A 20,958-nucleotide genomic window follows, 5' to 3' on the forward strand; every position below is an offset into this window, starting at 1 on the left:
GCTGTGTACACACAAGCTGTAAGGCATAATCTTAATATGAAGTTTAGCAAATAGAGATGATGCACACCAATACCAAGGTTTGGATGCTATGGCCTAGGGGAATTAGGACCCCCATCTCAAGGTTCCTATCCCTCTCTTAATCTTCCCCTTAAGCTTTTCAGTGTTCAACATATTCCTTTTTATCTCTTACACTACTCTCAGCTCCCTCTCTCTTGCCCTCAAAACTCCCTCTTTCTTTTGTCCCTAACTCTCTATACCCCTCTGATTTTCCCTATCTCTCGGCCCTTGCCATTCCTTTCTATCTCCATTTCTTTCTCTCCCCTCCTCTTTCTGTGCCTTTCCATACCTTTCTTCTCTATACCTTATGCCCCCCCATCTTTTCCCCTCCCTTTCAACCTCCTTCATAAGTAGTGGGCATGTCTATTACCCACTGCTGTACATTCCCCTCCCTCCCAACTACAAAAAATGTACGGAGGCTGGCTGTACAGGAAAGGCCTTGTGGAGGGCTAATTGCTTTCTCCACTACACTGAGTGGGAAGAGGTGTATTGGTGCAGCTGTTTGTTGAAGAGGAAGTGCCGACCTGCAATGGGAGCAAGAGAAAGATGCCCAGGTCTAGGCCTCTCCCCCAACATATGAAAGGGACCCGGTCCATCAGAGACCAAGAACAGCTTGCCCTCACATCTGCTCCTCTCCTTTCTTTTTCATCCTTCTTAGGAATGGAAGAGTAAGCCACAAAATAGGTCAAAAGAATGGCCACTGCTGCACCCCCAGCCTGCAGTGGAAGGGATCTTCTACCTCACTACTTGGATAAAGCAAATGCACACAAAAATATACTACTACTACTTAACATTTCTAGAGCGCTACTAGGGTTACGCAGCGCTGTACAGTTTAACAAAGAAGGACAGTCCCTGCTCAAAGGAGCTTACAATCTAAAGGGCGAAATGTCAAGTTGGGGCAGTCTAGATTTCCTGAATAGAGGTATGGTGGTTAGGTGCTGAAGGCGACATTGAAGAGGTGGGCTTTGAGCAGGGATTTGAAGATGGGCAGGGAGGGGGCCTGGCGAATGGGCTCAGGGAGTTTATTCCAAGCATGGGGTGAGGCGAGGCAGAAAGGGAGGAGCATGGAGTTGGCGGTGGTGGAGAAGGGTACTGGAAGGAGGGATGAGAGCGGAGGTTACGGGTAGGAACGTAGGGGGAGATGAGGGTAGAGAGGTAGGGAGGGCTGCAGATCGAGGTGCATTTGTAGGTTAGTAGGAGAAGCTTGACCTGTATGCGGTGCCCAATTGGAAGCCAGTGAAGTGACTTGAGGAGAGGGGTGATATGAGTATATCGGTCCAGGCGGAAGATAAGACGTGCAGCAGAGTTCTGAACGGACTGAAGGGGGGATAGATGGCTAAGTGGGAGGCCAGTGAGGAGTAGGTTGCAGTAGACAAGGCGAGAGGTAATGAGAGAGTGGATGACAGTTCGGGTGGTGTGCTCAGAGAGGAAAGGGCGAATTTTGCTAATGTTATAGAGGAAGAAGCGACAGGTATTGGCTATCTGCTGGATATGCGCAGAGAAGGAGATGGAGGAGTCGAAGATGACTCTGAGGTTGCGGGCAGATGAGACGGGGAGGATGAGGGTGTTATCGACTGAGATAGAGAGTGGAGGGAGAGGAGAAGTGGGTTTGGGTGGTGTCGCGTTCTCGAGGGCCTTGGCATGCTGTCAGGTCCTCAAGGCAGCACTGGGAATTGTGAGCCCCTGGGCCCCTGCCGCGCAGCGGCAGAGGCAGGCAAGACCGTCTTGGAACTGGACGTCCGGAAGGACCGGACCTCTGGACTGGAAGTAGGCAACTGAACCGGCAGAACAGGAACCGCTTCACCTGTACTTAGCCACCTTTCCGCTAGAGTTGAGCTCTAGCGTGTGGGCGGCTGACAGGACTTGTAGGGCAAGGCCGGAACTGAAGATCCAGAGGACCCACCTCGGGTCTAGGAAACACGAAGGAACAATACTAGACTGCACTAAGTACTGCACGCAGCCGCTAAGCCAGACACACCAGACAGACTAGACAGACAGAAGCTTATCAGGAGCAGGGACTAGGGCAGACATGCAAGCAAGGAAGAAGGGGAGACAGGGAATACTCACAGGGCAAACCCACTAGCTAGGTCGAGGCAGGTAACAGGATAAATCCCCCAGAAGATACACGCTAGCTAGACAGATACAGGAATCAGGATACATAAGCAGGGATCCGGATAAGCACACAGGATATACAAGCAAGGTACAAGGTAGACACACGGGACAGAAGGTAACTAGGCAGAGCGGAAAACCGGATAACACTAGCTAGCCAAAACCAGGACTCAGGACGAACAAGCAGGGACCAGGATGTGCACACAGGATATACAAGGTTCAGGATGTGCACACAGAATATACAAGCAGGGAGTAGGGCAGGCTGCAAACACAGATGGGGAAACCCGGACTGAGCTGCAGAGGCTACCTCCACAGCGACGGCAGAAAGACTAGCAGCCAGGATGTGCACACAGGATATACAAGGTTCAGGATGTGCACGCAGAAATATACAAGCAGGGAGTAGGGGCCGGCTGCAAACACAGACGGGAAACCAGGGCTGACAGCAGGCTCTAAACACAGACTAAAGGCAGAAGAATAGCAGCCAGGATGTGCACACAGGATATACAAGGTTCAGGATGTGCACACAGAATATACAAGCAGGGAGCAGGGCAGGCTGCAAACATAGACTAAAGGCAGAAGGCTAGCAGCCCACAGGTACTGGGAACCGAAGGGCACTAGCCCCACACAGAAGGGGCAAGAAGCCCACACAGTAGGGGCAAGCAGCCCACAGGTACTAACAGAAGGACAAGCCCACACAGAAGGGCAAGAAGCCCACAGGTACTAAACAGAAGAGCAGCCCACACAGAAGGCAAGAAGCCCACACAGAAGACAGGCTTAGAAGCAGCGCAGCAACACACTAACTAACCTGTCGGCCTCTGGGCATGACACCAGACAATGACACCATGCGAAGGCCCTGACTGCAAGCACAGGCCTTCCTTATAAAGGAACTCACTGATGAGTCACCACCAGCAGGAACCAAAGCAGGAAATTCCTTGCTCCAACAGAGGCTTTGACACACAGAGGAAGTGAGCCCCAGGAAGGACCAAGCAGGAGCCATCTTCGATACTGGCATAGAGGAGGCGGCAGCCATCTTGAAGAGGCATAGCCCACACAGGTGAGGTCCAGTAAGGCAATCAGCACACAGAGCCAGAGAGAAACTAAGACAGAGGACAGACACAGAGACAAGCAGAAGCCAGCACAGCCACTGACTCCCAGAAACAGGGTAAGTATGAGGGTGGTCACGGCCACAGACGTGACAGGTGGGAAGACAATAAGCTCGGTCTTGGCCATATTCAGTTTCAGGTGGCGGTTGGACATCCAGGCAGCAATGTCGGATAAGTAGGCCGATACCTTGGCCTGGGTTTCCGCAGTGATGTCTGGTATGGAGAGATAAAGCTGGGTGTCGTCCATAAAGATGATATTGGAAACCGTGAGACGAGATCAGGGAGCCCAGGGAAGAGGTGTAGATTGAAAAAAGAAGGGGACCAAGGACAGATCCCTGAGGAACTCCAACGGAGAGCGTGATGGGGATGGAGGAAGAACCATGAGAATGTACTCTGAAGATACAGTGGGAGAGATAAGAGGAGAACCAGGAGAGGACAGAGCCCTGGAACCCAAATGAGGACAGTGTGGCAAGAAGTAAAATATCAGATTTGTATGGAAAGTGCTCAAATTTGGTTTATGGGATAATGTAGAGAATTATAATAAAGGTTAATAACTGGACTGGCACAAACTCATCTTCATTTGTTCTTCCTAGTTGTGGCTTTCCAGCTGGCTGTTTATCTTTGCAATAATAATAATCATTGAGAGTTAAAATCCCATAACTTCTTGTACACGCCATGCCCGCAGCCCAGCAAGACAGTGTTTTAAAGCTTTCCTTACTAGAGCTTGGGGGACGTCTTCTAAGTGAGAAGTTTAAATAAGATGATTACTGTGCTTATTTTTATTTCAATACACACTTTTTGAAATTACTAGCTGAATTTTTTTTTCATCTGTAGAACCAGATCCTGGCAAGGTTTCAGCATGATTCATTGATGTGTCTACTGAGACTACTCCTTATATTCCGCCCACATGTACAGCTGCTGAAGCAAGTACAGGGTGTGCAACAAGAAATACATTCTAACCTCAGGCTAAAAAGGACATGTAGGGCCTTCAAGGGCTGGCAAGGGAAGATTTCGTAAAGCTGCATGACTTGAAATAGAACATTTTGTTTCGTAGCAGTCTGCAGTGTGATATGGCATTGCATGAAGTGGCACACACTGCATGGGATCATTCCTCTCTGCATCTCTACCCCTCAATTGTATATGGATATTTCTTAGCATCCTCTAAATAGTTAATATGCTTTTTAAACTTGGCTTCAATAAAATAAAATAAAACATAGAAAAAGAAAATAAGATGATACCTTTTTTTTATTGGACTACACAATACATTTTTGATTAGCTTACGAAGGTAGCCCTTCTTCATCGATCAGAAAATAAGCAAATCGTTGATAAAATAAACAGTATATATAAGTGAAACACAAAGCATTTCAAGTTGACAGTCTCACAGGATGAGGGTGGGGTGGGTTAGGTGAGAAACAGGGAGGGCTGGGAGGATGAGGGACAGGGAGATATGCATGGTAATAAGAGGGTGACAAAGCAACAGAATTTTATGGTTTATAATGAGCTAGAAAACCCAGATCTTTGTTAAGTCCTGTCCTGGTGGGTGTCAAAATATTTAATCATTCTTGATTTCCTGGATTGTCTTAAAATTTCCTTTTAGTATTCTCACCATACAATCATTGATACAGCGCTCTGGTTTTGTAAAGTGCTGTCCCACAGAGGTGACATCCTAGTTGGCACTGGCATTTTTCATATGATGGCTATGTAAATTAAATCTCTTCTTTAGCATCTGGCTTGTTTTTCCAATATAGTACTCTTTGTTTACATTGAATGATATATACCACATTGGAAGATAAGCATGTAAAGGATTTCTTTATGTTGAATATTTTTCCTTTGTGAATGACTGTGTGATCCTGTGAAATATTTTGTGTCCCGCCCTCGCGGAAAGATGAAATTATGTCAGAAGAAGGTGAGACACTGAGAGGAAACAAAGGGAAGGCTAGAGATGAGCAGTGATTTCACTGATGTGGCCACTGCGATTGAGGTAAAATAAAAGACTTAAACCTCCCAGGGCAGCACAGGAACGAAACGAGGGCTGTCGGGGAGCTGAGGTAAGCGGCAGTAAGCATGGCTTGTGGTGCCCTCTAGAGGTTGGCGCCCCCTACCATGTTTACCTCACTTACCGGGTTCCGTCGGTCCTGTGCAAAGCCTTTGACACGGTTCCACACAGGCGACTGATAAACAAATTGAGTGCCCTCAGTATGGATCCATAAAGTGACTGACGGGGTCAAAAACTGGATAAACAGGAGGAGACAGAGGGTAGTGGTAAATGCAGCTTGCTCTGAGGAAAGGGATGCTATTAGTGGTGTACCGCAGGAATCGTCCTCAGGTTGGCTCTCTTTAACATCTTTGTGAGCGATATTGCGGAAGGTCTGTCTGGTAAGGTTTGTCTTTTTGCGGATGATACTAACCTCTTTAATAGGGTGGACACCCGGTGGGTCTGGATAGCATGAGGAAGGATCTGGCGCAAACATCGAAGAATGGTCCGATAATTGGCAACTAAGATTTAAAGCTAAGAAATGCAGGGTCATGCACTTGGGTCACAAGAGTCCAAGGAAAACGGTACAATATAGGGGGTGAAGTGCTTATGTGTATGGAAGAAGAACGGGACTTGGGGGTGATTGTGTCTGATGACCTTAAAGTGGCTAAACAGTAGATAAGGTGATGGCCAAAGCTAGAAGGATGCTTGGGTGCTTGGGACAGACCCAAAGGTCCATCAAGCCCATAGCCTGTTTCCAACAGTGGCCAATCCAGGTCACAAATACCTGGCAATATACCAAAAGAGTAAAACAGATTTATGCTACTGATCCTAGGAAAAAGGAATGGATTTTCCCAGTCTATTTTCAGGAAAAGTTATCTTACCTGATAATCTTCTTTCCTTTAATCACAGCACATGAATCTAGAAACTGATGGGCCACGTCCATCCACCAGCAGGTGGAGACAGAGAACAGAACTGAACCCCATCCCACAGGACAGTGAGGCTCCCGGTGAGCCCTTAAAAGCAGAAGGAAAACACACAACCAAACTGCTCCTTCCCCACAGTTAGAAAGGGAAACATATGGGTTATGGTCCATCTACCAGCAGGTGGAGACAGAGAGCAGAACTGAACTCTGTCTTGTAGGGCTGTGAGCTTCTGTTGAGTTAGTATATCCCTTAACAAAGCAGAGGAAACACACAACTAAACTTCTCCTTCCCCATAATGAGAAAGGGAAATGTACCAAATTGCAACTGAAGTAGAAACTGTCATAAATCTGAATAAACTGAACAGAGAAACAGAACTAGTAAGCAGACAGGTTGGGATTCTGGATTCATATGTTGTAAGTGCAAAGAGTTTGCAGTAACTGTTGAAGGGTGTGGCCCAGAACGCTTCTGCATTTATCACACTGAAAAGTAAGATTATCTGCAGTTAGCACAGATACACATAGAGAGGCCTTTTCAATGAAGTGCAGTAAAATTTGCAGTTACTATGGCTTAACTTGAGACTTTACCACATGGTAGCTGCAAATTATATGCTGTTCCAGGGGGAGGAGGGCAAAAACAGAATATTCCTATTTATGTCCTCTATTAATATTACCATTAGCGTGCAGCAACTACCGACAGTTAACATGGAAGCACTTAACACCTCCTATTTAGGAAGTAATAAGTGGTCCTGCACTGACTGCACGTTAGCCATTACTGCTGGATTCGATATATTGTACCTAGCATTTCGCGCCTAATCTAAGCGTATTCTATAACAATGAGCATAAGTTAATTGGCTTTAAGAAGTCAATCAGCATTGTTAACAGCACTTACCAAGCATTAATGAGAACTAATTGGCAATGATTAGAATTTAGAAGTATAACTCACTAAGCTGTAATGAACTGTGCCTAAATTCAAAAGTGTGCAGTTTAAAAGGGGCGTGGCTATGGGTGGAGAAATGGGTGGTTTCGTGGGTGTTCCCAATTTAGGCACATTATTATCTGTGGCATGCAACACAGCTAATTTTGGGTAGGCCTGAGTCACGCTGCTTTTTAACATATTTATAAATGACCTAGAGATGGCAGTAACTAGTGAGTAATTAAAATTTGGCTGATGACACAAAGTTATTCAAAGTCGTTAATCGCGGGGAGGATTGTGAAAAAATTACAAGAGGACCTTACGAGACTGGGAGACTGGGCGTCTAAATGCCAGGGGCATTTAATGTGAGCAAGTGCAAAGTGATGCATGTGGGAAAGAGGAACCCGAATTATAGCTCATCATGCAAGGTTCCACGTTAGGAGTCACGGACCAAGAAAGGGATCTAGGTGTCAACATGGATGATAAGTTGAAACTTTCTGCTAATGAGGATCCCCACACACTATCAGCTAAAGACTTTCTCTAAAGGTGGCCAGAACGCCCTTTACCAAGCTTGGCAGCAGCAGCAAGGTCCCTAAGCCACTAATGCCGGCACCCCATGCATGCATAGTTGTTGGTGGCCTCAAGGTGCTGTTGCCTACTGCAGTGCTTGGTAGAAGAGAATTCTGACCATCTTTGGAGGAGGTCCTCACGTGGGATCCCTACAAGCTATACAGCAAGGGTCAGGGACTGGTGTTAGACATGCTAGAGCCCAGGTCAGAAAATAAAAAACAAAGGAGGACCCCCACTCCCGAAACCCTTTCCTCCCTGCCTCCCCTCCGATTTCCCCACCTGCTGTTGCCCTCTAGAATAAGGGACCATAAATTAGAAATAAAAATACTTGGACAAAAAAACTGAATGCATTTCCTTTTCTACTTAACACAGTACAAAGACATTTGCTATGCACATTTCCCACAGCTAACGTATTCCATTTAAAATATTCAAAATGCAATATTTTTTTCTACCTTTTTGTCTGGACATTTTATTTTTCCATCATGTTGGTTCCAGTTTTTCTTTTATGCTTTCCTGTCTATCACTCTCTTTCCTATCTTTTATTTTATTTTCTGCCTGTCAACTCATATTTCACCCTCTTTCTCACTTTTGTCCTTCTCTTTACTTTTCAGCTACCTATCAAATCTCTATCTTCTCTCATCTAATAGCTGTCCCATTCCCCATCTTACTCCTTCCTCAGCACTCCATTCCCATTACCATATTTCTACCCTCTGTAAACACTATCCTCTCATTCATTTCCTTGCCACCCCCTTCCTCCCCTTTCTGACTTCTCCCACATGGTTCCACCATTCCCCAGTACTTCCTCTCTCCCACCCTTCTGCCCTCAGCTCCCCATGGTCCAAATTTCTCCCTTTCCTTCCCTCACTCCCAATGTCCGAAATTTCTCCATCACTCCCTTCTGCTCCTGAATCCAACATCTCCCTCTTTCACCCCTCTTCACCTCCTGTGTATCTCTCCCTCCCTCTCATCCCCCCACTTGACGAACATCCCTCCCTCTCTCCCATTGTCTAATATTTCTCTCTCTCCCTCCCTTGGGCCCCGGGTCCATCTATCTATTCCTCCCCAGATCCAACTCTTGCCCTCCCGTCCATCATCATGCCTAATATTTCTCTCCCCCCCTCTCTCCCATGCACCATCTCTCCCTCTTTTGCCCCTCTCAATGAATTATTTCTCCCTCCCTTTCTTGCCCCTCTCCTCCCTTTGTTGCATCTCTCCCTTCCTTCCCTCCACCCCATATTCAACAATTCTCCCTCTCTCCTTGTGGTAAATACATACTGTTAGTAAAATGACCCCTATTTATTATATGTAAAGACCCCTTTAAAATTACTGGATTGTTTTTGCCTTGTTTAGATAGACTGTGTGTGAGGGGAGGGGGAGGGACTTGCCCCTTGTGCAATAGTATTTTGCTTCGCCTCTGATTCTGGGGGGTGTTAGTTCTTATTTTTTGGTTCATGCACTTCTGCTCACACACCTGCACATTGTAACGCTGGTCTGACAGTCTCTTTTTTTTTTGTTTTCTCAGATTGCCCAGAAACCTCCAAACACTCCTATGATAATTCTAGGGGTTTCTCTTGCCATCCTTCTCATTGTTTTGTACTGCTTTGCATATGGAAATTGCTTGTATTGTTTCATGATCGTAAAGAAGTCGCCAAATTTGAAGCAGAAAGATCAAAAGCCAAATGGGAAACAGTAAGTACTGTATTTATAAATCAAGCTTTATTCTATGACTTGGAACTCATTCAGGGGCATAGTTATCAATGTGGACTACCGTTAAGATGGGTTATTTTACCACTAACTCATGCTATTTAGCACAAGTCCCATTTTATGCAATGAGACCTAGTTACTAATAACGTGGGTTAACATTAAATTAACCCGTCTTAATGGTAGCCAATGTAGATAACATCCCCACTCAACTTCAGCCCATTAGAATTTATGTGCACTGCATTATAGAATACACCTAGAAATGTACCCGTAAATTCTAATTCAAGCCAAATGGTGGCACTAATTGGTTAGGTACCACTTAGCGGCGCTGACTGGCTTGTTAATCAATTAAGTTGTGTGCATAACTTAAGGCACCATATATAGAATTTGGGGGTAAGTGCATAAGTCATTTGCGTGTGCAACTACAAATTAGTGCCAGTTAGTGCTTGTTGATGGCGATTATTGGTACTTAATACCAATTTGGCACCAATTAGCTAACTTAGTATGCTCATCTAGAGCTCTTCAGCTTGGAGAAAAGGCGGCTGAGGAGATATGATAGAGGTCTATAAAATAATGAGTGGAGTTGAACGGGTAGACGTGAAGTGTCTGTTTACGCTTTCCAAAAATACTAGGACTAGGGGGCATGGGATGAAGCTACAAAGTAGTAACTTTAAAACGAATCGGAGAAACGTTTTCTTCACTCAACATGTAATTAAACTCTGGAATTCGTTGCCGGAGAATGTGGTAAAGGCGGTTAGCTTAGTAGAGTTTTAAAAAGGTTTGGACGGCTTCCTAAAGGAAAAAGTCCATAGACCATTATTAAATTGGACTTGGGGGGGAAATCCACTATTTGTGGGATAAGCAGTATAAAATGTTTTGTACTTTTTGGGGATCTTGCCAGATATTTGTGACCTGGATTGGCAACTATTGGAAACAGGATGCTGGGCTTGATGGACCTTTGGTCTGTCCCAGTATGGCAATACTTATGTACTTATGCGTATTTACCATACGGCAAAAAGCACTGCTGATCCCATGGTGAAATATATTTTTTATTTTTCAACACAGGAGGCATGACAATGGGAGGAGAGTAGGCATGCCCTGTGCTAATCAAGTAGCATGGGCACATTGCTGTGTACTGCCCGATTAGCATGGTGTTAGAGCATGAGTAAGGGCTCCTGCGGTAATAGCCACATGCTAATTGGGAAATTAGCGCATAGCTATTAAACAAATACCGCTGCAGTAAAAGTGGCTGCAGCATGCGGAAAACCCACACGCTGACAACAGTGCCGGTCTGCTTTTAGCGCAGCTTGGTAAAAGGGCCCCTTAGTTACATGCCTAAATGACTCCTATATGCCAATTACATGTCCAATTTTTAACACCCTTTATAGAATTTTGGGGTTGGAGGGCAAATCTGTTATTCCCAAATTCTATATATGGCACCTAGAGTTACGCACGTTAAATTGGGTGTGTGCCCAATTTATGCAAGTAAAATAATTGAATAATGAGCCAATCAGCGCTGAATATTGTGTGGTAACAACCAATTATCAGCACTAATTGGGATTAATTAGAAGTAGGCACACATAGGATCTGTGCCCAACTTCCATCATGTGTAACTATATGGGGGTGTGGTTAGGGGCATTCCAACGGTGTTCCCAAAATATGCACATATAAATATAAAATTGCACCTAAATGTAGGCATCTGCATTTAGGCCTGCTAAGAGCAGGCTTTATTCCAGACACCTACATTTAGGCGCGGTTATGTGCTAAGCGTGATTCTATAAAGAATGCATACCCCTTATAGAATCACACAAAGCATATTTTTTGGCGCTGATTTTATAGGTGTCATATATAGAATTTGGGCCTAAGTGTAGGCCTACGTGGCTCCTATTCTATAAAGGAAAGTAGATACCTCCTTTTCTTCAGAGAATACTAGCATAACACTTATAGTTTTGTTAACAGCATAACAATAGTAAAACAACCAAGAATAAACATAAATGCAATAAATTAGGTAATCTTGAAAACAGCAAATTGAAACCTAGTATTAGAACTACCATGAAACAGCATCAAGGATATACACTTTTAACAGCACTGGAATTCAAATACCAGAGATATAATACAATATTAGCATAATACTAATGATACACCTAATAAGCATGCATTAGAACATTCAACTAACATAGATATGATGCTAAAGAATTTCTACAGTACGGCTCACCATATAGCTGAGAGACCAACAGCAGATAAATGATGGGATCAAGATGTGTGGTACAGAGTCAGTTGGAATAATTTGATGGTTAATTAAAGTCAAGGCAAGTTCGTTGTCTAGTAAGCAAGAGATAAGGAACTGGTCTAAGTTACAGTGTGTGTAGCAAGCTAGTCCAGGTGCAGACTGAGTGTAAAGTCAGTCACCTTATGTATTCAAGGCATGGGGGAAAGGCCAGGCTTTCACTTGCTTCCTGAAGAGTTATATGTAGCCCCTCTGGGAGTAAATTCAATAGTGTGGGGGCTACTCCTGAGAAGGCTTGCTGGCAGATATCACATCGTACAATTTCTTTTGACGAAAGAACAGATAGTGATGATCCTTCAGAGGACCTTAGAGTCTTAAAGGTGTGTAAAGGGAAACCTGGTGTAAATCCTCGTGCGTAAGTTAGGCGCAAATCTCACAAATTCTATAATAGTATACACATTAGTGAATGCCCTTGATCCACCTGTGCCCCTCCCATGGCCATGTCCCCTTTTCAGTTGTGCACTAAATGATTTGCACGCGGATCTTTATAGAGTTGTGATTAGCAAGATGCGCACACAAATGCTAATTGGAGCCAATTAACTACAATCATTGGTTGTTAGCACCCAATTATTGCTAGTTTTCAGCTCGTTACTCAATTAAATCGCATGCATAAATTGAGCACACACCCAAACTTGCGTGCACAATTGTGGACACAATATGTTATTCAGGGATAGTGCATAAGTACATAAGTAATGCCACACTGGGAAAAGACCAAGGGTCCATCGAGCCCAGCATCCTGTCCATGACAGCGGCCAATCCAGGCCAAGGGCACCTAAATGCCAGAGATTCACTCAGAACTTAAGGTGGGTGAGTCCTGCCCACGCTCCACCCAGACTCTGCCTATGTGTATGCCCTTATATCAAATAACTGTGTATATTTACAGAATAGCACCTAGGTGGAATGTTGGCATTTACACGCATTGACTTATATAGGCCATTATTCCCAATCATTTATGCATGTAATCAGCATGTAATCGTTAGTACCCACTTTTTAGAATGACTGTTAACATGGGTTAAAAATGCTTTAATTGAACTGGCCCCTATGCTAAGCCCCATAAGTCTGTGAAAGTTATGAGTAGATTCCAAAATAGTTGTCAGGCTTAAAGAAGTGAAATGCTTTAAACATGATGGGACACTAAGAGGTTCTAATCAGGAGAAATACATCTTTTAACTATTTGAATTTTTCTTTTTTAGGGAATAAATCCATTATATAGAGGCTCGACCACTACATTTAAAAATGTAACTTACAAACGTCAAGAAAAGCAAAAGGGTGAAGCAATGGACACATACTAGCACTTCACTGTATGAAGACACTGGCTCTTCTGAGAAGATCTCTCATAACACTATTTAAATTTTGCTTTCTTGGTTTCTTAGTTGTTGTTTTTTTTATGAATGGTTGTTTAAGGATTGTGTTGTAGTTCAGAGATAATAACAGCATTTCATGCAAGTCAGACACTGTATTGAGACTGACAAAGTAAAGACAAAAAACAAGGGCATAGCCAGCCCTCCAATTTTAGGGGTGTCCAGGGGTGGACTGGGAGAGCAACACATTCTTCTCTTCTCCTCTCTCTCTTTCCCCCTTCCCCCACACTAAACTTACCTTTGCTGGTGGGGATGCCAAGGCACCGCCAGCCAAAGAAATGCAGTTCCCGAGCCGCTCCCCCCCCCCCCTTCATGAGTGCTTTTGTAATGTGGAAGTCAGCAATGTGCCTTCAGCCGCCGACTCCAGGACTCCCCAAGCATGCTCAGTTCTTGCGCGAACTGAGCATACGTGAGAAGTCCCAGCGTCAGTGGCTGGAGGCACGCCGCTGACTTTTGCATTAACAAAGCAGTGCAAGGAGGAGGGAAGTGGCTCGGGAACTGCATTTCTTGCTTCGGCATCCCCACCAGCTGTTTAAAGGGGTACTACAATTCTGGAGGGGGCCCGAGCCCAAAGTGGGCTACGCCACTGACAAAAAGGCCTGAAGAACTTCACCTGCAAAGATTACACCAAAATGAGCTAGCTTCAGGAAGCTAACTCCTTTAAATAAGGTGCACATTTGATTGGCATTTTGCTTGTGAAAAAGGCCTCACAAAGACCACCAACGTTTTTTTGCAAGAAACTTAATTTCACTTTTCTGAAATTTTGTACACAAAATTTTGCTCATACACAAATCGCTAATAAGCTGATTTGCATGGTTTTTCAGCTCAATAACCAATGTTGCATAGGTATTGCAAACAGTTTTGCAAATGTGAAATTCCACTTATTAAACTAGAAAAATAGCAAATGCAAAATCTAGCAAACTTGACTGCACACTATTTGCTATTTTAACCCAGGATGTCATGTTTGTGAAGCCGTTTGCAGCTTCATGTGCCACTTGGTGCGTGCAGACCTCACCTACTGAAATTTCTGGTTCACTAAGGCATCAATCATTACAGAAGAGTTTGTACAGAAAATTTCACAATGCAGAAATGAATCAGATACACTCCCTGCATTCTGGTACTGATATTCTGTACTGTTCACTAAGCTATCTGTTCTTTATTTTTTTTTAAACATATATATGTACCTTTCAGGGCTCCACAAACATTTTAAATGAAGAAATGCATGTGTATTCTTCCTGAGTATCAAAAACATAGAGGTGCTTCGAGACCTATTGAGGCAAGTGTATAGAAAACTGATCACTTCAGATATATGGATTTAATTGATGCACTTTTCCAAACTCAAACTTAAGGTAAGTTATAAATTTAGGTCTAGTTGGTAGGTCTCTTCACAAGAGATCTCACTTACTAATAGGTGTTAATAAGTTCATGTGTGTAAATTCAAATTACGGGCCCTGTTTAGTTCTTGCTAATGCTAGAGACACCCATATATTCCTATGGGTGTCTCTAGTGTTAGCGTGCACTAAAAATGCTGTCGTGCCTATAACATGGCTTAGTAAACAGGGCCCAAAGTGCATAGTTGGTAAATAGGCCCCTCCAAGAATAATGGGGCTTGCAGTTACGCAACCAAGGCCACAAGGATCATCAGTGAAAGAAGTTGAATTTGAGTTCTGGCTTCCCCATAGACACCAACATTCCAAAATGACTGAGTGAGGGTGCCACACACAATACAAATGGCCCCTCCCTGTACACAGTGAAGGAGCTTGCTCAATATTGGGGGTGCTTAGCAGCTACTGGCACTCACAGAGCTGTCTCCCATGCCTAGCACTCAGTCTACTCTCTGGTCACTAGAACACTTTTCTGCTCTGTGTACACTGGAAGTTCCTTTTCCATAAACAAGTAAATATTCTTCCCCACAATGTACAGAGCACAAGAACCTTCAATTCCAGGGGATATGGTATTACTGAATGTTCCAGTAATACCACTTTAAGTCCCTGCAAGTGAAGCACTTGATGCTGTACAGAAGAACATAAGAATAGCCATATTGGGTCAGACCAGTGGTTTATCTAGCCAAGTATCCTATTTCCAACAGTGGCCAATCCAGGTCACAAGTACCTGGCAGAACCCCAATTAGTAGCAAGATTCCTTGTTACTGATTGCAGGGATAAGTAGTGGCTTCCCCATGTCTATCTCAATAGCAGTTTATGGACTTTTCCTCCAGGAACTTGTCCAAACCATTTTTAAACCCAGGTACACTAACTACTGTTACCACATCCTCCAGCAACGAGTTCCAGAGCTTAACTATTCTTTGAGTGAAAACAAAAAATGGCCTTCTATTTGTTTTAAAAGTATTTCCATATAATTTCATCGCGTGTCCCCAGTACTTTTTGAAAGAGTGAAAAATTGATTCACCTTTACCCGTTCTACACCACTCAGGATTTTGTAGGACAGACAGATGCTCCATAAGACATAAGCATCGCCATACTGGGACAGACCAAAGGTCCATCTAGCCCAGCACCCTGTCTCTGACAGTGGCCAATCCAGGTCACAATCACCCGACAAGATCCACGGAGCAAAGCATTTTGTACTGCTTGTCCCAGGAATAGTGGATTTTTCCCTACGTTCCTTTAATAACATTCTATGGCCTTTTCCTTCAGGAAGCCATCCAAACCTTTCTTAAACTCTGTTAAGCTAACTGCCTTAACCACATTCTCCGGCAACGAATTCCAGAGTCGAATTACACGCTGAGTAAAGAAATATTTTCTCTTATTTGTTTTAAACTTACTGCACTCCAGCTTCATCGCATGCCCCCTTGTCCTAGTATTATTGGAAAGCGTAAACAGACACTCCATATCTATCTTTTCCACTCCACTCATTATTTTATACCTCTATCATATCACCCCTCAGCCGCCTTTTCTCCAAGCTGAAGAGCCCCAGCCACTTTAGCCTTTCCTCATAGGAAAGTCGTCCCATCCCCATCCCATCTTAGCTTTTCACCAGTCTGTTGCCCACAAATATCTACAAAGCCAGACTTACTTTTATAATAGAACATTATGGTAATGCATTCAGTGGATCACCACATGTTATTTTGACTGGGGTTCATACAGATGATAGAGAATATTGTAGCTATCCTGTCAAAGAACTGAATAGAAATTCTACACACTGAACAAAATATATAAACAGAGTTGTCGGCACATTGTAGCTGAATGTTTATCCCACCTACTTCACGTCCATCTCTCACACGTAGCTATAGGACAGTAAGATTAGTGAGGTGCCAGGCAGAAATATGAACTTCATTCCACAGCATTCTTAAGGGCTTAAGAGTGTACACTGACATTTTATTTTTTTTATTTCATTTTAGTTTTATTTCCTTTATTTAAAACAAAAAAATATATATATATACATATAGGGGCCAGCCCAGAACACTGCAGCTAGACTCATATTCGGTAAAACAAAATATGAAAGTGCTAAACCCCTACGAGAAAAACTACACTGGCTCCCACTTAAAGAACGCATCACATTCAAAATATGCTCCCTAGCTCACAAAATCATTCACGGAGATGCACCAACCTACATGTCAGACCTGATAGACCTACCACTCAGGAATGCCAAAAGATCATCCCGCACATTCCTTAACCTGCACTTCCCTAACTGCAAAGGTCTGAAATACAAACTAATGCACGCATCAAACTTCACCTACTTAAGCACACAGTTATGGAACGCACTGCCGCACAACTTAACAATGACCTACAAACTAACGAACTTCCACAAACTACTGAATACCCATCTCTTTAACAAGGCATACCACAAAGATCAACCAATGTGAATATACACAACTCCTCCACATATACTCAGAACTGTCTTACAATATCTGCTTGTTATACTATTATCATGTTTTATCATTATCATGTTGCCCAAGATCCTTCTGTAACACTAAATGTCCTATTTTCTAATGTATTTCCACATTTATGATGTATTGTAAGTCACATTGAGCCTGCAAAGAGGTGGGGAAATGTTGGATAACAATGCAATAAATAATAAATAATTAATAATAATAATAATATTTTACTAATCTGCACTAAAAGTGAGGCAGCACTGTCCATGGAGCTTTTCCCATGTGCTGAGGCCACTTTAGCATGGCAGTAAAATGACCCTATTTTCCCTATTTGAGCCTGCGATCAGTGGGGAAAATGTGGGATACAAATGTAATAATTAATTAATTACTTAATAGCTATGTGCTAATTTCCCCATGGCCCTATAAGATGAGAAATACAAATATATTGAAAATCCACAGCCACATTAATTTAGCTTCTTAACATATCCATCTCTAAACTGCTGGCGGGTTCTACTTCTCTGGTACCAGCTTCGTTTCAAATGTTTTAATTTGGAAAGAACTTTGTAATATTTGTGCCTAATGTTACATAATAGATGGTGGCAGAATAAAGACCAGTATGGTCCATCCAGTCTGCCCAACAAGATAAACCCATTACATATGGTATGAATTGATACATCATATGTATACCTGATCTTGATTTATCCTTTCCATTTTTAGGGCATAGATCGTAGAAGTCTGCCCGGCACTGACCTTGTTCTAAAATTTCTGAAGTTGTTGTCAAAGCACCTGAAAAACTCCACTCCAGCCCATCCAATTCTATTTAGCTTTGATCAGGGGCAGAGAGACTGTAGAAGTCTGCCTAGCACTCATCTCCCCTAAGTTTCTTTGGATTCAATCCTTCTAAACGGGATTTGTGTTTGTCCCACGCATTTTGAATTCCGTTACAGTTTTCATCTCTACCACTTCCCATGGGAGGGCAGTCCAGGCAATCATACCACCCTCTCAGTGAAAAAATACTTCCTTACATTATTCCTGAGTCAGCCCCCTTTCAACTTCAATTCATGCCCCCTAGTTCTACCACCTTCCCGTCTCTGGAAAAGGCTTCTTTGTGATTAATACCTTTCAAATGTTTATGTTTATTTGTTGCTTAATATACCACCTTACAAAAGAGGTCAAAGCAGTGTACAAATCAAAATATAAAAATAAAAACAAAAAAAAGGAACTACAAATGTGAATAGGAATAAATCAAACATACAAAAAGCACACATTCAATAAATAACTAAATAAAAAACAAAAATGAACTGAGCATTGAGTCACCACCAAAGCTCCCCACTGGTGGGATTAGTTCAAAGAAACTTTAAAAGCTAAAGAAGTGAGCTTTAAGGAGAGTTTTAAATCGGGGAAGGGATATTTCAGACCTAAGAGAAGGAGGAAGGTCATTCCAGGAAAAGAAAACAGTAGAATGAGTGGAGATGTAATAAGCAAACTTTGTGGCGAGGAGAACTAAATGGTGTGCATTAAGGGAATGGGCGGGCATGTAAGGGATGATAACAGAAGAAAGATAGGAAGGGGTACCAGTATGTAGAACTTTGTGAGAGATGACAAGGACTTGAACCAAGGCCTGAAGGAGACAGGTAAGCCAATGTAATTGAAGAAAAAGGGAAGTGATGTAATCAAACCTTTTGGCTTGGAAATGTAAGCGGGCGGCAGAGTTCTGGAGTGTCTGTAGATGACGTATCTGAGTTTGCTAGATACCAGCATAAACAGAGTTACAATAGTCATACATCATATATAAATGAAGTAGGGTGTGCAATGAGGGGGAGTCTAGGGAGGTGCAGCCAAAAAATCCCTGGTGCTCAAATGATACGACAGAATCAATATAATCCCTAGGGTAGAGCAACAAGGAAAACGGGTTCAGTAGAGAATTGAAAAATACCAAGGAACAGAAGGAGTAGGATACAGCCAGTGGTCTTTGACAAGTTGAGGACAAGTTCCATGGCTAAGGAGCCACTCTGAGAGTGGCTTCTGAGTAGTAGTAGTATATTGGTTAGGGCAGGGGTTCTCAACCCAGTCCTCAGGACACACCTAGCCAGTCAGGTTTTCAGGATATCTACAATGAATATGCATGAGATAAATTTGCATACAGTGGAGGCAGTGAGCTTTGGGTAGCAGCTTACCTGTACAGGTCCAGCTGGCAACAGATCAGTAAAATACATACTTCGCAATTGCATCCAGGAAGAGGGAGGGGACCCCTATCTGCTAGTTGGCCCAGAAAGTTATCATCCAAATCCTGCTTAGGTTATATTATAGAATAGACTCCTACCGCTGACCTATAGGTGCCTAAATGGAGAACACGTTATAGAGTTACCCCTAAGTGGGAATAAATTTTGAGTTGTCCAACTTTACCTGCCTTACTCCTGAAGTGACATGGTTAGAGCCCAACTCATTCCTTTGAAAACTGCCGTTCAGTCCACTTGACTACCATTTTACTTTGCAGGGCCGGTCTTAGGCAGGGGTGGTCGCACAGGGGCTTCATGCTCCTAGGGACCCCGCATCTCTGGCACATCTGTCCCTCCTGTCTCAGAACACCTCCCTGCTCTGTACCTTAATATGCATCCACATTTCAATAGAGAGCATCAGGAACGGCAGCGTTGTTCATATCCTGTCCAGCTTCCGAGCCCAGAGCCTCCTTGCTGCTGCATCCCGCCCCTTTTGATGTCACTTCCTGCTTCTCTAGGGTGGGATGCAGCAGCGAGGAGGCTTGGGGCTCAGCAGCTGACGGGACATGAAAATAGCTGCCGCTGTCTGCTGCTCTCTACTGAAACCTGGTGATGCTATCAGGTATGGGGTGAGGTGAGGTTCTGATAGCTCTAACCTCCTTTTAACTGATAATTATGGCTTAGTGGTGGTGGCGGGGGTGCTGGTGGGAGGCCCACTGAACTGGTCTGCACAGGGCCCCTCAATTGCTAAGACCATTCATGTTACTTTGTGATCTGATTTATTTGTATTTGGATATTCTGCTACATTGCCAAAGGCGGATAACAATAAATAAAATGAATGCACCGCAAATTTAAAAGTTACTTTCCTCTTTAGTTTCAGGGCTTTGTATCACAAACGAGGTTCCTTTCCAGCCCTTGGAGGCGTGCTGAGTCCCTCTAGTGGTTAAAATAAAGTTGAGCCTAGTAATAGCAGCTTTGTAGTGCCAGGGCTGCCTGTGCTAATCAGTCGCTGCATTAAGACCAGACATTTGCAGCTTCTATCTTTCCTGAAATATGTTTCGTTCTTCAATCAGGTCTTTTCCGATCTGAGCTCCATGACAAAACCTATTATGAGTTAGAGGGCAAAAAGGTACCTACAACCAAGAAGAAGTGCACCTAACAATTGCAGGATAAATTACTTTTTCTATTTTCTCTCCTGCTTGTTTTCTTGCACACCTTCCCAGAATGACAATTTGGATAGTTCAGATTCTCTTACTAAAACCAGCCCAATTCTTATTTTGTCAATCAAACTCCCAGCCAAGACTTGATTGTATTCCAACATTTGCTCCGGCCTTTATAGCGTTAATTAAAATAAATGAAAAAAAGCAGTGGGAGAATAAGGAGATGGTTCTCTTCCTGAGAAGGAAAACTGTACTTACATTTTACTGTGCAATATTTCAAATATACAGCAATAGGGACTATGTATTCATAAACAAATTCATTTTTAAAATATAGATGTAGAAATGCTTTAAGCAGCTTATATACATCGAGCAGCCATGCTTGGAAAGCTGTCATTAAAACATCATATATATCAGTTCATATAGTGTGGCATCATACCTGATTAGAACCAACCAGATCTGCAGTGTAGTTTGTAACCATTTGCAAACCTGACTGCATCTAGGGCAGGAAGCAGATTAAACAATGTCAACATGAGTTTAAAAATAAAATTCTGAACCTGGCCTGGTAGCACAGTAAAATACTGTTATGTAGAGGAAAAGGGATTGATTGCTGGATCAGGTCTTCTATTCCCTATGCCAGCTAAGCTTGGGAATGTTGTGGAAGTAGCATTCACTGATCCAGGAGGAGAAAGTTCATGTCATTGTGCAATGGTGACACCTAGCTGTCAAAGACTAGAATTGCAGGATTT

The 20,958-nt window shown here is 43.2% G+C and overlaps 1 protein-coding gene across 1 annotated transcript in view; it reads left to right on the forward strand.

Moving 5' to 3' along the window:
* Positions 1-13,184, forward strand: part of ITGB6 (integrin subunit beta 6) — a 147,238-nt gene extending 134,054 nt beyond the window's left edge. The window contains 2 exon segments of the mRNA XM_030208990.1: positions 9,175-9,341; positions 12,834-13,184. Of these exon segments, the coding sequence (XP_030064850.1) occupies positions 9,175-9,341; positions 12,834-12,932 (266 nt within the window). The 3' untranslated portion in view covers positions 12,933-13,184.
* Positions 13,185-20,958: the final 7,774 nt, after the last annotated feature.

The sequence above is a fragment of the Microcaecilia unicolor genome, chromosome 7 (assembly GCF_901765095.1).
Source record: "Microcaecilia unicolor chromosome 7, aMicUni1.1, whole genome shotgun sequence".
Lineage (NCBI taxonomy): Eukaryota > Metazoa > Chordata > Amphibia > Gymnophiona > Siphonopidae > Microcaecilia > Microcaecilia unicolor.